Below are 13,995 nucleotides of genomic sequence, written 5' to 3' on the forward strand. Positions count from 1 at the left end.
CTCGACCCAAACCTCAACTCCCACCTAATGAAACTATAGAAACATGCATTGAACTGCAGAAGCAACGACAGGACAGAATTTCTACTTGTATTAGGGGTTTCGCCCACCGTTGGGAGCTCACTGCTTTTTAATCATATTTTTTCTAAAAAAGTAAAAATATAAAAATGACTAACGAGGTTGCGTGTTACCCAAGTGTTACACGTCGCCAAAGAGTTAAAAAAGTGGCCGGAGGCAAATCCAGGATACTGACAAGATACCGAGCAACCGAGCAAACAGTTGTGTTCCAAAGACGAAGTTCAATTCCGTCATTCTTAAACCTTTCTTCTCGTGTCAGTGGAGGTCCTGAGTCTCCTGACTCCTGAAGTCCTTTGCTGCGAGTCAAACTCTGGTTTCCTCATCCATTTTTGTGGAGTATTTCCCTCTTGATCTCAAGGAGCACCTGATCTGCTTTCCCTACACCATGGATGTAAACGATCATGATCAGGAATCATCATTATCAGCCATGGAAGATTTCTTCTGCTACCATTTCAAAGACAAGACTCTACTGCAGAAAGCCTTGACCCACTCCTCCTACGCTGGCTCATCCCTCTCTTACGAGCGTCTAGAGTTCCTGGGCGACGCCGCTCTTGGCCTTGCCGTCGCCGAGTACGGCTTCCAAACCTATCCTGAACTCAAACCTGGTCAACTCACTCTTCTCCGCGCAGCCAACATCGACACCGAGAACCTCGCCCGTGTCGCCGTCCGCCATGATCTCTACCGCTTCGTCCGTCGCAAGACCCCTTCTCTTGATGCCAGGGTAAGGTCCACTCCTCCCTGCTCAACCCTCAAAATTGATTCTTTGCTTCTTCTTTTTTGCCCCTTTTTGATTTTGTTTCCAATTACAGGTTAAGAAGTTCACCCAAGCAGTTCAAGAAGAAGACGACGCCGGAACCTACTGTGGATCGGTTAAAGCGCCTAAGGTTTTGGCTGACATTGTTGAATCTATTGCCGCAGCTGTTTACATCGACTGTAATCGTGATATCCAAGCTCTATGGGAGGTACGCTTTCTGTGGTTTTACCTTTTATTAATCTTTTTTCTGATTTCTTCCTTTAATTTCTTCTGGTTATTTTTTTTCTTGAAGGTTTTTAAGAATGTTATGGAGCCACTTGTAACCCTTGAAACCTTACACAAACATTTACCGCCCACGAAAATTCTCTACGAGTTCTGGCAGAAACAGGGCAAGAAAGTTGAGATTAAGGATTATTGGGAAGGGTCTGAGAATTTCGCTAATGTTTATGTGGATGGGAAGCTCATGGGCTCTGCTTCTGCAGAGCAGACGAAAATTGCAAGATTTAAAGCGGCATCCGAAGCTTTACAGAATCTGCTGTTGAAATCTGATGATTCAGAAACTGATGAAGATGGTGATGGAGATGAGGAGATTAAGGGGGCTAAGTCCAAGTTGAATGATCTCTATATCAAAGACAAGGAGAAGTGGCGTCAGCCCAAGTATAAGTAAGCACTGCCATTCCTTCTCCAACTCTTTAGTTCTTCATCTCTCATCTTTCACATCAGCTCACCTACTTGGTGGGGATGTAACAAGTAACACTTTCCATATAAAAATGGTTTTTTATTTTTTTTGGGTACACTTGCAGAATCGAGCAAGAGATTGGTCCTCCCCACGAGAAGAAATACATCTGTTCAGTTGAACTAAAAACTGTTGATGGTGATACACACTCTAAAACTGGAGAAATAAGGTCAAGAGTTAAGGATGCAGAGAACTCAGCAGCTTATATGATGCTTCAGGACTTGTAAGGCAGTGAAGATGGTGACTGAGTACTGGTGGTTTTTGAGTTGAGAAGATTGAACATGTCATCTTTGGATCCTTTCAATTATATTAGTAGGTCGACAGCCCATACCTTATTATGGTTTATCTTTATAAATTTGGGATTGCTCTGGAGTGGTGCGTTAGGTTTACAATCGGCACTTATTATAACCCGTCAATATTTATGTATCAATCTTTACTCTTGTCTTTGCTTGAAATTTCTGTGACAGACCTAATTTAGATGGAATAAGATTTAACATGTCATCCTTGGATCCTCTCAATTATTGTTGTAGTTCAACAGCCCATATCTTATTATAGTTTATCATTATAAATTTGGGATTGCTCTGGAGTGGTGCGTTAGGTTTACAATTGGCACTTATTATAACCCGTCAATATTTATGTATGAATCTTTGCTCTTGTCTTCGCTTGAAATTTTCGTGTGACCAACCTAATTTAAATGGAATAAGATTTTAAATGTTGTTCTACTAATAAAAAAAAAAAGGATTTTGAATATTGTTGTTACATATATATATATATATATATGTAAAAATTCCTTAATTATAGTACTTTATATTTTGCTAATATAGGTGGAGAGCATTTTTTTCGTTAAATATAATGGGGATGGATTTTTTTTTTCTGGTTGAGAAAGCTAAATTATATTAGCGAGTAATTATTAATGTGTATGCGTGGCAGTAAATTACAGCCAGTATGGTTTTGCGCATGCTGTGTCTAGTTTCTTGTGCCATAGGAAAGAGTGTGTAGGGCCAATGGGAGGGTTGTGAGAGGCATGCATAGGAATATGTACATTGACATCGTGACAATCTTTTCTTCAAGGAAAATGTTCTCTGTCCAAGAGTGTAGTAGCTTACACTAACAGTTTGTTATGTCTTTCTCTCTCTCCTTAACTCCTTTAAAATGACCTTTTTTTTTTTTTTTTTGCTAATGACGGGCATCCAAGCCTTCGGCCTGACTAGTCCAATTGGCCCATACTGACCCCACAATCGTATGGACAGAGTCATAACAGGGTTGAATGAAAACCATTCAACTTTCACTGAAAGTAGTGAAGAGCATTAAACACCCTCGTGTGAGTGGCCCAAGGTGTGTCTAGTGGGAGTCGAACCTTTGAAATAACCTCTCTACCTCCAGAAAATGATTCATTTCTAGGGGTATTCATTTGATGTTTTCTTACCGCGTATACTACAATTTTTGGACAAAAAAAAACACTGTCCTTTTCCTAGAAAAAAGAAAGTTGTTTGGTCATGTGGTCCCTATACCTAGTCACAAGGGGCACATGAAATTATTACCCCATCCCTATGAAATAGAAAATCCCATGAGACTTGATGCTTTTCTGCATGCTCTCATTAGCCCCTGCATTGGTTCAGGGACCACCCAACCAGGCAATGATCTCTTGCCATTTTCTTAAGGGAGAGGATTTTATGTCTAGCAGTGTGGCCCATATATCAATGTGAGGGCCAGCCACAACTTGCATGACAGCATCACCAAAGGTAGGCTTTCGTATTCATAAAGGCAGAGCAAAGATTTTTCCTTCCATTGTGTTTAGGTGCAGGCACCACGTTGCCAATTATCCATTTTCTCGAGGGACAAAGTTACCTGTTTGAGAGCTCCCCTTGCGCTACAGACATAGAGGGCACAAAATCCCCACCATGCCCATGCTGGGGCACGACCCTCCTGCGCCTGGCGCAGGGGGAGCCCTCAGACATAAAACAACTACTATTTTCTTAAGGGTAATTTACAGCGCCACCCCCTAGAGAATGCCACTATTATAAAAGCATCCCCTTTGTTTCACCAAATTAGACTTAGACCCCCTCCTGTCAATCACTGTAAAGTGAAGAATTAAAATGACCATTATACCCTATTCATTAAAATTCATGTTGGTTGTGAGGTTGTTGGTGGTGCCTAGGACGGTGGCTACCGCCAAGTAGCAGAGCTCTGGATATAGAGGATGGCATGCGCCGAGGAGGAGTCCGACTTGGTTTTCAAATTCTTATTCTTGTGGGAAGCGACTCCAGCAACCACGCCGATGACTGGAGGAAGCCACAAGTAGCAACAACAATTGCTTCTTCTTCCTCCTTCCTAATGAAATACTGCATTTTCCGATTTCTGAAAATCTAGCAAAAATCTCCTTAATGTGGCTCATCTTTTTATGGTTAGTGCTTGAGAAATGAGATGACACTACAAAACTACAAAGAAGACACTACAGATCGAGGGCCAACCAACTGGCAGAGTAAACTAATAGCCAAGCGCGAGTGTTTTTTTTTGTTTGTAAAGACGATGTTCTACGACTCGTTGGGGCCTGGTTAAAAAATAAAAGGCCATAAACCATTTTCTTATGTAACTCAGGAGAAGAATTTTAGGTTTCTTGGAGGGTTTTTTATTTTCAAACAAACTTTAACATATGAACAGACAAACTGCAAGTTAGGGTATTTCTAGGATTTTATTGAGCCTACCAACACCGTCTTGAGTTTGTTGCAAAGCAAGGCAAGAAAAAACAGTGGTTCAATTCCACGCTAGCTAATTTCCATCATATTAGTGGTTGATCGGAGCAAGATAATACAAGAAGAATCCGTCACAGCTAATGTACTTGACTATATGAGGACACTCGATGAGAGAGAGAACCCTCGGTTCTCTTTGCATCAATTCTGATTTGGAAAGCACCACAGATTTCACGGTGAAAACCTCATCAGACCCGTGAGTTTTAGCAAGGGAGATAGTGGCGGAAGAGCCACGGCCAATGGTGCGGCCTCTGGTCCATTCCATGGTGGATTGAAGAAAGCTTGGAATTGGAAATGGAAGGAACAGAGGAAGGAAGAAATGGAGTGGATTTGGGTATTTTAGGTACTTCATATTTAGTAAGGGTATTTTGGTATTTAAAATAAAATATAGTAGCTGACATCATCATATAAGGTATATTTCTTAACAGTGACTGACGATAAGGGATCCAAATCTAATTTGGTAAAAGAGCAAGGGTGTCCTTTAATATTGGCATTCTCCAGGGGTGGCGTTGTAAATCACCCTTCCCTTAATTACAAAATGGGAGAAAGATCTTCACGCTAGCTGTGTATGATAGAATTTTACACACTAGCATCCACAGTTGTATCTCTCTCCCTCAATCACAACTGCACTCGGTGCAGTTGCATCTCCACCCTCTCTCCCGCTCGCCTGCTGCAACTGACCAGAGCGGTTGCAGTCTCCGGCACCGGAGACGGCACCGTCACCGTCACCGTCACCGGCACCGGCACGGGCACCGGCTTCATCTCTCCCCTTCTCCCTCCAAGATGACCTCCACAATAATAAAAAGAGATAAAAAGGAGGACGGTTTATGGTTAAGATTGTGAGAGAATAGCGATCCACAACTTTCATTTCGTTCTCGTAGATTTCTTTTTCATTCACCCCTCGAGACGAATCGGAAACGGAAGAAGCGGGTGGGAGTGGTCGCTTCAGTAAGAGTGAGCACTAGTGGGGTTTGTATGTGATAATTTCATGGTGGGAGGCAGGGAGAGGTGGAGAAGAGGGGAATTCGACTGAAATACGCCTATCACCTCGACTCCGGCCAAGGATTTTCCGTTAAGATCTAGCATACGAAGAAGATCATCGATCTTGAAATTAGCGTTCAGGTCGGTCGGTTTCTCGGAATTCTGAGTTCATTAAATTATCATTCCCCTCTTTTTTTTTTCTTTGATTTTGATTTGTCACGCCCCCTTTCTGACGACTCCTGCTTACAAGTTCCAATCTATTTTTCAGTCTCTGATTAGACCTCTCTCTGTTTCGTAATTTCTGGATTTCGATGCCTCTATTCCCCTGGAATTTCTTGCTTGTCCAGTTCTTGTTGTGGATTGAATGAGTGAATTGTCTGATCGTTGCAACTCCGACGATCAACTCAGATAAAGAGAGAAATCGGCACCCTCAAACTCCTGAAACACCCAAACGTGGTCAGATTTCTTGAGGTATGTCTCTGAAAACCCAGTAAACTTCTTCTTCCTACTGGGTGCCTAATTTCTTCATTGAAGCTTTCATGGCGGCATAGGCATAATGTAACTGAAATCCATAAATTCTTCAATTCTGCATTACAATTACACTCTGTGCTCGCGTATTTGTTGCTCAATTGATCGCGTAATATTAAGAAGCCCTGCGGTAATAAATCTAAGAAGGGTTTCTGGACGGCACCTTCTCAGGGTGGGCGCAGGGAAGGAGTTGCAGTCTTGCAGAGCAAGGGAGGAATAGGAGCGGAACACCACGCAGCGGCGGTTGATCGTTGGAGCTACTTCCACAATGGAAATTAATGGTTGAGATGTATTTAATTTCATCCAATGGTCGATATAGTGTTAGTAAGATTCCATCATACTCTGACACCAAAACATCCCTTTTGTTCCACGAGTGGAATACGGGTCTACCCGAACCGTCCGACTGACAAAAGTCACCTCTCTGCACGAGGCTTTCCCAAATCCTCCCTAACTCCTTCCTTCTTACTCTGTCATCAACTCGTGACTTTACTTTTCTCCACCTCTCGGTCCTCTCCAATGGTCCAAACTCCAAACTCTCTCACATAACGTCATAACCCTACTATTGCTAGAAATTTGAATTGGACACACCCAGTTACCATTCTCTCCCTCTCAGAAATTTTCAGTTTCTTCGGTTCTTTAAGAGCGATTGTTGATGAAGTTGAAGATGAACCTTCTGAAGGAGGAGTACGAGTTTCTTACGCTTTCGTACACCATGGATGGGTTCGATCGCATGGACTACTCATCACCATCGTCACTATCTTCCATGGCTACGGCCGCAGTGGACATGAACATGAGAGAAGCAGTTGCAGCTGTGGAAAGCCTCCTCTGTTACCGCTTCAGGGACAAGACTCTCCTCCAGGAAGCCTTGACCCACTCTTCCTATACCGAATCCCCTTCCTACCAGCGTCTAGAGTTCGTCGGCGACGCGGCTCTCGGCCTTGCCCTTGCCGAATATGTTTTCAGAGCTTATCCTGGACTTGACCCTGGTCAGCTCTCTCTCCTCCGTGCCGCCAACATCAGCACCGAGAACCTCGCTCGTGTCGCGGTTCGCCATGAGCTCTACCGTTATGTACGGCACAATGCCCCTTCTCTTGATGCCAAGGTCGGTCCTTCTCAAACCCTCAAAACCTTGCTTTAACCCTTCATTTGCATGTGCTGGTGTCAAAATTGATTTTGATTTCGTGATCAATTACAGGTTAGCGAGTTCGTCCTTGCAGTTCAAGAGGAAGATGGTGCCGTTACCTACTGTGGGTCGGTTAAAGCACCCAAGATTTTGGCTGACATTGTTGAATCCGTTGCCGCAGCTGTTTACGTCGACTGTAATTATGACCTCAAAGCTCTATGGGAGGTATAATTTCTGTATTTTTAACTATTCTTTTTTTATTTCTTATTTTCTTCTCCTTTCTTTTGATTATTCTTCCCTGCCCTGTTGCTTATTGCAGGTTTTTAAGAGCCTTATGGAGCCAATTGTAACCCTGGAAACCTTACACAAGCAACCACAGCCGGTGACCATGTTGTTTGAGTTCTGCCAGAAGCAGGGCAAGCAAGTTGACATTAAGCATTGGAGAAAAGAGTCCAAGAATGTTGCTAGTGTTTACGTGGATGGGAAGCTCATTGGCTCTGGCTCTTCAGAGCAAAAGGATATTGCAAAACTTAATGCGGCAAAGGAAGCTTTGGAGAAGCTGTGGAAATCCGAACCTTCGGAGATGGAGACTGAAGGTGTTAATGGAGCTGAGGAGATTGAGGGGGCTAAGCACAAGTTGAATGAGCTCTGTGGCAAGAAGAAGTGGCGTCAAGCCAAGTATAGGTACACTTAACATTCCTTCTCCAGCTGAATTTTGTTTATACTATGAGAACATATGCTGCATTCTCTTACATTCCAAAGGATAATCCTTGTAGCTTGTCATTGGGTCTTCATCATGGATATAATTGTCTTGTACATGCTGCCATGATTACGGTTCCTTGATTGCTTACACTGAGTCACTGACTACTGTTTTTTATGGAACACAAACATGAGCATACAACAACAAAAAAACTCAGCCTTAAATCCCTTGAAGGTTTTACGTCACTTCAAGAGATTAGATATGTCATCCTACTCAGTTTAGGAAGTAAGTGGGCCAGCAGGAATTTTTGTAGGATAATACCAAAATTGTTAGCTATAGTGGGCTTTCTGTTATCACTAGAGATCAAGAGGTCTGAGCTGACTTGCTTAACTCTTTCTATTATAGGGCACTGATATCCTTACGGAAGTTTAAATGAGTAACAGATTGAGTTTTCATCATGGAATGGGCATACTTACAACTTGAATGCCCATTCAATAGGCCATATATCAATTGCTATTTGTTGGTTTAGCATAAGCACAATAACTAGAATGCCCATTCAATAGAGGCCATAAGCATAATAATGTATTGCTTAAAACAGTTAACACTGTAACTTCTGCCCTTTTACACTTGAATGAATTTTGGTAACTTTAGTTTCTCATGGAATTGAAGCAATCATCCTTAAAACTTTCTATGGGCAACTGAGATTGAAAAGGCTAATTTACTTAGTTGTTATCCTCATCCTTTTAATACAATCTTTATACTTATGTCTAATGTTTCAGCTTGACGTCTATAATCTTGCTTGATCTTAGCCTTTTATTCTATTGGTTGCTCATCTTGTTGGTCACTGACTGAATCATTTCGTCAACTCTAGAACATGTTTGAGAATCAACTAGATCCAAAACGTGAAGGGTGAAAATTAAAGTGATTTAGAAACTCAATATTCTTCTAGCCGTGTCCTAATGATATTCTTAATATCTGGAAGCAGTTGATAGTTTTTATTCTTTTTTAGTTCTTCATTTATCTCATCTTTCTCCAAGTCAATGGCAAAGCTTTTACATATTTGGTCAAAAATCCTATTAAAAGCTATGAAGGATGACTATGGCATCCACGAGGAAGATCATTAATAATAAAACATCTAATTCACCTTCGTTCATCTTATTGATGAGTTAAGGAAGGTCCTTAAATTTTCCCATTGAGGACCTCATTTCTATGCTGTGCATCCTTAAGAATGCATGAAGCCACTTTGTGAAGAGGTAGTCGAAAGGCATTTTCCTGTCCTTGCTTCCACAGCAAAGGAAGGGAAAAGAATGGGTTTGGTATGATTCAGTATAATATTCTCCAAACTCTAGTTTTTAGCTGCCAAGCTGAATTTAGCTCTTGAGGAATGGCACAGTCAACAACAACAACAAAGCTTAGCCTTATCCCAACTAAATGGGGTAGGAATGGCACAGTCTGAAGTGATAATTTTAGAAACAATGGGGAAATGCAAGTAGAAACTGATTTGTGGATTTAATCAAGCTAAGCACTTCTCAAACTCTAGATGGAAGGGGAGAAGAGAAGAAAGCAAATCCGCTATTTGTCGTTCAATGTAATTGATAAAAAATTATTGCATGCTCTGTTTTCAGAGGATATAAATTGGCTTCAGTCTAGGCTAAAACCCTATTAACAAAGACTGAAACATGAACATATATACTTCCTAGTTCCTACTAATAACTACTTGAAAGAAGAAAAAGAGTTATATGAAACCAAACTAAAACTGGACTAAAAAGCTAATATAACTATGGAATCTGAACTGACAAAACTACTAGCAGGCCATGGCTTGACCTGAAACATCCCTTAAGCTGTCTGCCCTGACCAGAAACATTCTGTTGCATCCCTCATCATTTATCCGCTTAGGATGACCGATTGAAATTCACTGTTGGAACATTATGAGAGATTGTCACTTGCACCGATTTAAGTAGAGCGAAATTTCCATAAGATGACTATGCTTTGTGCAACAGAATTTTGAACAGTCAAATCAAGGAAATATCCATGAAATGAGCTTTGCCTAGGTGGGTATATTGGAATATATGATGGATAAAATCAGAAATTAAAGTATTTGTGGGATCTTAGGAAGCCCCATCTGTAATTGGCAATAATGGAAGCATTATTAGGATGATTTCTTCCTGCGCAGGATAAATCATGATGACTGCTTTGGTGTAAGTTGAAGGATGAGAAACATCTGGTAACAATAAATACCTAAAATATTTGATCATTTATGTTTCAACATAGATATAGCATCATCATTCACCACCTAAGCCTTATTGAAACTGTTTGAGCTTTGGTTCTATGAAATCTGATCCAGTAATCCATATTCCAGGCATCATCATCATTCACCACCTAAGCCTCTCTGAAACTGTTTGAGATTTGGTTCCCTGAAATCTGATCCATATTTCAGATTCAGGTGATGATGATGATGATGGCCATGATAGTGCTGGTGATGATGAAAATGCTGTTCTATTAACATTAAGGAAGATAAGTGTACAGGTCTCCATATCATACTCATTAATCAGTGTCCTTCTATTGAAGCTTAAAAAGTTGACCCAGGGGTTTTCTTGGTGCCTATTTTTCTCTTTGGGTTATTTTCTACTGAATGTCAATGGTAATTCTTTGTTGTCTTCATTCTAGTGCCTTTCAGCTTTGGTTGCTTGATTCTTTCCACATCCTCCTGTAAAAGTACTTAAATTACTAGTTTTGACTGTATTTGATATTGATTCTTTATGACTTCTTTTATCTTTTTCCGTTTTTTGGTGTGGTCTTGTTCTGAGTCATTATTAGATTATTATTGCCTCATGTTTTAAGTTGATTTCTTTTGATAGTTGTGACCTGGAGTCTAAAACTTCAAAGCGGATAATATTTTTATCCATGCGATGTTGTCAATCTTTTTACCTTACGTGCATCACAAAACTAACTCAATTAGGATAATACTTTCATCCATGCATCTTGCCATTAGTTGCAACTAAAGAAAATGTTTGGATTAGAGATCTTGTAATGAGTACTCTTCTCCTGCTACTAAAATTCTGGTATGCATTGGAAAACAAACATGGTTGAGAAAGATCATGATAAGCATAGGTTGTGCATGGTTGCAGCTGTCCTAAAACCTTTAGCCATTTTACCAATAGAATAGAGAGCATCGATGAAGTGAAGAGGCACATTTGGAGTGTTGTGTCACTGACACCTGAATTTCCATCAAAATAGAAGGGGGGTGTTATGGAGAACTTAGTTACTGTGTCTTGTAATGCTGACCTCATTTTGGGGTAAGTAGGAGTTCAGCGTTTGGTTAGCAGGTGGCACAAAACCTTTATACTACCTATTTTAAACATCTTTGGTTAATTCATTCATTGAAAGAGAGAATGCTTACCATAAAAAAGGGGGTGGTTTGATGTGAGGTGTTTTATTGCAATATATACCGTTTGTTGTTTCACTATATACCTAGGGACACTATGGAGCTTCACAATTCTTAATGCTTTAATTCCATTTGATGCAATACTGTAGGTATTATTGCATGTTGGAACTCCTCATATTTGCTGTCTTAGAGGAAAGAGAAGGAGAAAAAAAAAATTATTGAGCAATGTTTCGTCTTAGTGTCATGTGTCAGCACTGATTTGAAAAGAGAGTGGGAGGGGGGTGGGGGGGTGAGAATGCAAATAAAATAGGCTCTTGAAATATTGTAATTAATTCTATTAGAAGATAAAGAGTGTTGTTAGATAAGTAAATCATGGAGGTTTACATTTAATTTAAATGGGACTGCCAAGTCTTGAACCTTTGTTAGGAGCATTGAGGCTATGACCTGGTGGGATGCCCAGCTGTACAGACTCCAGTGGGTCCTGCTCCAATGCATGAGAGGATCCTAATGCGTTGAACTGGGGCCTAGTGTAGTTGTGGACATTCTCACTAGACTGTTACTTGGATAATCCTGTGAGCATTCCTCAAGCTTTATGTACTTGGAACTTAAAAATTCTAGTATCTAGAGCATTTTTTTTATCAGAGCCTTTCTGCACCTAGTGAGAGTTCCAATTTTCAGGTTGTATTACTCATTGATGCTTTGTTTTTTGATGGTTGATTTCTTGCATAAGCATTCCTTGGTGAATTAATTCAGCCCACTTTGCTCGGTGATAATGTAACAAATAAAAATTAACACTTTCCTTCTGCATTGCTTTTCCCTGGCACGCTTACAGAGTAGAAAGAGAGGTTGGCCTTCCCCATGAAAGGAAATTTATCTGTTCAGTTCAAGTAGAAACTGTTGATGGTACATATTTTACAACTGGAGATATAAGGTCAAGGGTAAAGGATGCAGAGAACTCAGCAGCTTCCATGATGCTTCAGGGCTTGAAAGATAGTGAAAATTGTGTTGGACTGGTAGTCTGAATAGAACAGATACCAACATTGTTGGACCTTTTATATTATTGATGTAGTTTTACCTTGAACAGGTAGTTGGATATGTTGACATGTCATGAGATGCAGCTGGGATCCTCGATTCAAAATGCGGATTTGTATCTTATTCAGTACTGTTTTATTATAAGTTATTTCTGTAGTTTTCAACTGCTATTTTGGGAGAAGGTTCTCTGAGCCGACTGGGGAGGTACTCTCTCTCTCTCTCTCTCTCTCTCATATAAACATGACCTTTCTGCCTCCTTGTTTAAGATTACATTCATTTGTCCCTCATCGGTGCACTCCCTCACCTGTTTGTTTTACTTGTAGCATCTATATTTCCATCTGCAAAGTAGTCTTATTGCATCTATTTGGTATAGCCTACCTGATTCATTCACCTCTTCCCGTCCTGTATAAGCACCAGCTTTTCTTAGTAATCTTGTTGCATTAGGTACTTGGCCCAAGTTTTTAAGTCTCATCAAGTTTTTATCATTCACCCTTGGATTGTGCTTTGAGCTTCCGATAGCTTTGTTTTGCTTAATGCACATGACTTATTATTTATTTAATTATTTTTGTAAGCAGAGGAATGCAACTCATTTGGATTTTGTAAATTCTAAAGATTCTGATACTGCTTCTTCAATCCCCTGACTTTCACATGTTTCAAATTTACGAATATGGAAGTATGTGGAATGGAGCCATTTTGTGTTTGAGATAGCATATGCATGACATAGTAGGGAAAAGCTTGAATAATTTTGCATAATGTTGTGGCAAGAAATTGTCTTAGGCTACTCTTGGAACCTGCACAGCACAAAGGAATGAATAAAAGAGAGTGAGTGTTGGGTTGATTTGATGGGGGATTTTCAGATGCCTTAGTCAGATCTCTATGCAAACAGAAATTTCAGTAATAATGGAAAAATATCGATCCCTTGGAAGAGGGGTTTACCTGAGCATTTAGATGGTTGAAGAATGGCAGCAATGAAAAGAGAGTCGTCAAATTGGCATGTTTCATATTGCTGGCAGGAGTCCTTATATAGCAAGAGTTGTATTAGGAGAGTGAATTTGGAACATGTCTTAGTTATGGGAGTTCTTCTCGTCCTGCGTATCCCAAGGGGTATCTTTCCTTCTGGGGGAATTTGGAGTCCTCTTGAGTGTCCTCCAATTAGAGTAGATCCGATCTTGGCTTGGTGATTACGTATTGGATTAGGATTCTCTCTTATGGGGGATGTATTCCATTGGGGTATCATAAACATCAAATACACTGACTTGGATTTGGTGGTTTGGTCATGGATCTACTTCTTTGGATGACCTGGATTCGGTGATTCGATTGTCGACCCATTCATCCCGAGCGTCCGATGGTGTGTTACTTCTTGTTAGGCTCAAGGTACGACTATAGGCCAGTCATATGGTTGTAGTTCTGATATTATCCTGAGCAACTAGTTGTAGTTTGGATATGGCGCAATTGCCCACACGTGCCAATCGTTGTACGTTGGCGTAGACCAGTCTCTCGGTAACTGGTCCAATCACGAATGTCAATCGATCAAGCTATATCCGACCTAGAGGAGAGTTGCCAACTGGGAATGTGGCTCGGCCCAGACTAGGCTAATCGCCTTGGCTCAAATTGAGGCCACCTGTGCTGGCTGATGTTGCCTTGCTTGGTCCAAGTGGTGTGCTCTCAATGGTAGGCACATTCCACCATAGCACATAAATTCAGACTAAATTTAAAATAAACTCAAATTTTCTTTTTAGAATTGCGGATTGTTTGGAAATAAATATTTTTTTGGTAATTGGAAATAAATATTTCCCTCTAGCTCATGTGATGGTGCACCGGAGGATCTTCAATGCATAGTGTGTGTGGGGGGAGGGGGCAGGGGCGGGGGGCAGTGTCGTCTTTTTGTGCTTGCTTGTGTCGTGGTGTAGGAACTACTAGATTGGCAGGTT

The 13,995-nt window shown here is 40.7% G+C and overlaps 1 protein-coding gene across 1 annotated transcript; it reads left to right on the forward strand.

The window, feature by feature from the left end:
- The first annotated feature begins 234 nt into the window (after positions 1 to 234).
- On the forward strand, positions 235 to 12,234 carry LOC122093099. The gene is made up of 9 exons (XM_042663348.1): positions 235 to 796; positions 885 to 1,037; positions 1,122 to 1,492; positions 1,633 to 1,788; positions 4,955 to 5,058; positions 6,466 to 6,926; positions 7,020 to 7,172; positions 7,267 to 7,631; positions 11,865 to 12,234. The coding sequence occupies exons 1-9, from the start codon at positions 461 to 463 to the stop codon at positions 12,052 to 12,054; spliced, it is 2,289 nt and encodes a 762-aa protein (XP_042519282.1). The 5' UTR covers positions 235 to 460; the 3' UTR covers positions 12,055 to 12,234.
- Positions 12,235 to 13,995: the final 1,761 nt, after the last annotated feature.

This window comes from Macadamia integrifolia, chromosome 11 (assembly GCF_013358625.1).
Source record: "Macadamia integrifolia cultivar HAES 741 chromosome 11, SCU_Mint_v3, whole genome shotgun sequence".
Classification (NCBI taxonomy): domain Eukaryota; kingdom Viridiplantae; phylum Streptophyta; class Magnoliopsida; order Proteales; family Proteaceae; genus Macadamia; species Macadamia integrifolia.

Coding starts and splice junctions, on each gene's coding strand:
- LOC122093099 (XM_042663348.1), top strand. CDS start 461: ATGGATGTAAACGATCATGATCAGGAATCATCATTATCAGCCATGGAA. Junction 6,927..7,019: donor CCCCTTCTCTTGATGCCAAG/GTCGGTCCTTCT, acceptor GATCAATTACAG/GTTAGCGAGTTCGTCCTTGC. Junction 7,173..7,266: donor ACCTCAAAGCTCTATGGGAG/GTATAATTTCTG, acceptor TGCTTATTGCAG/GTTTTTAAGAGCCTTATGGA.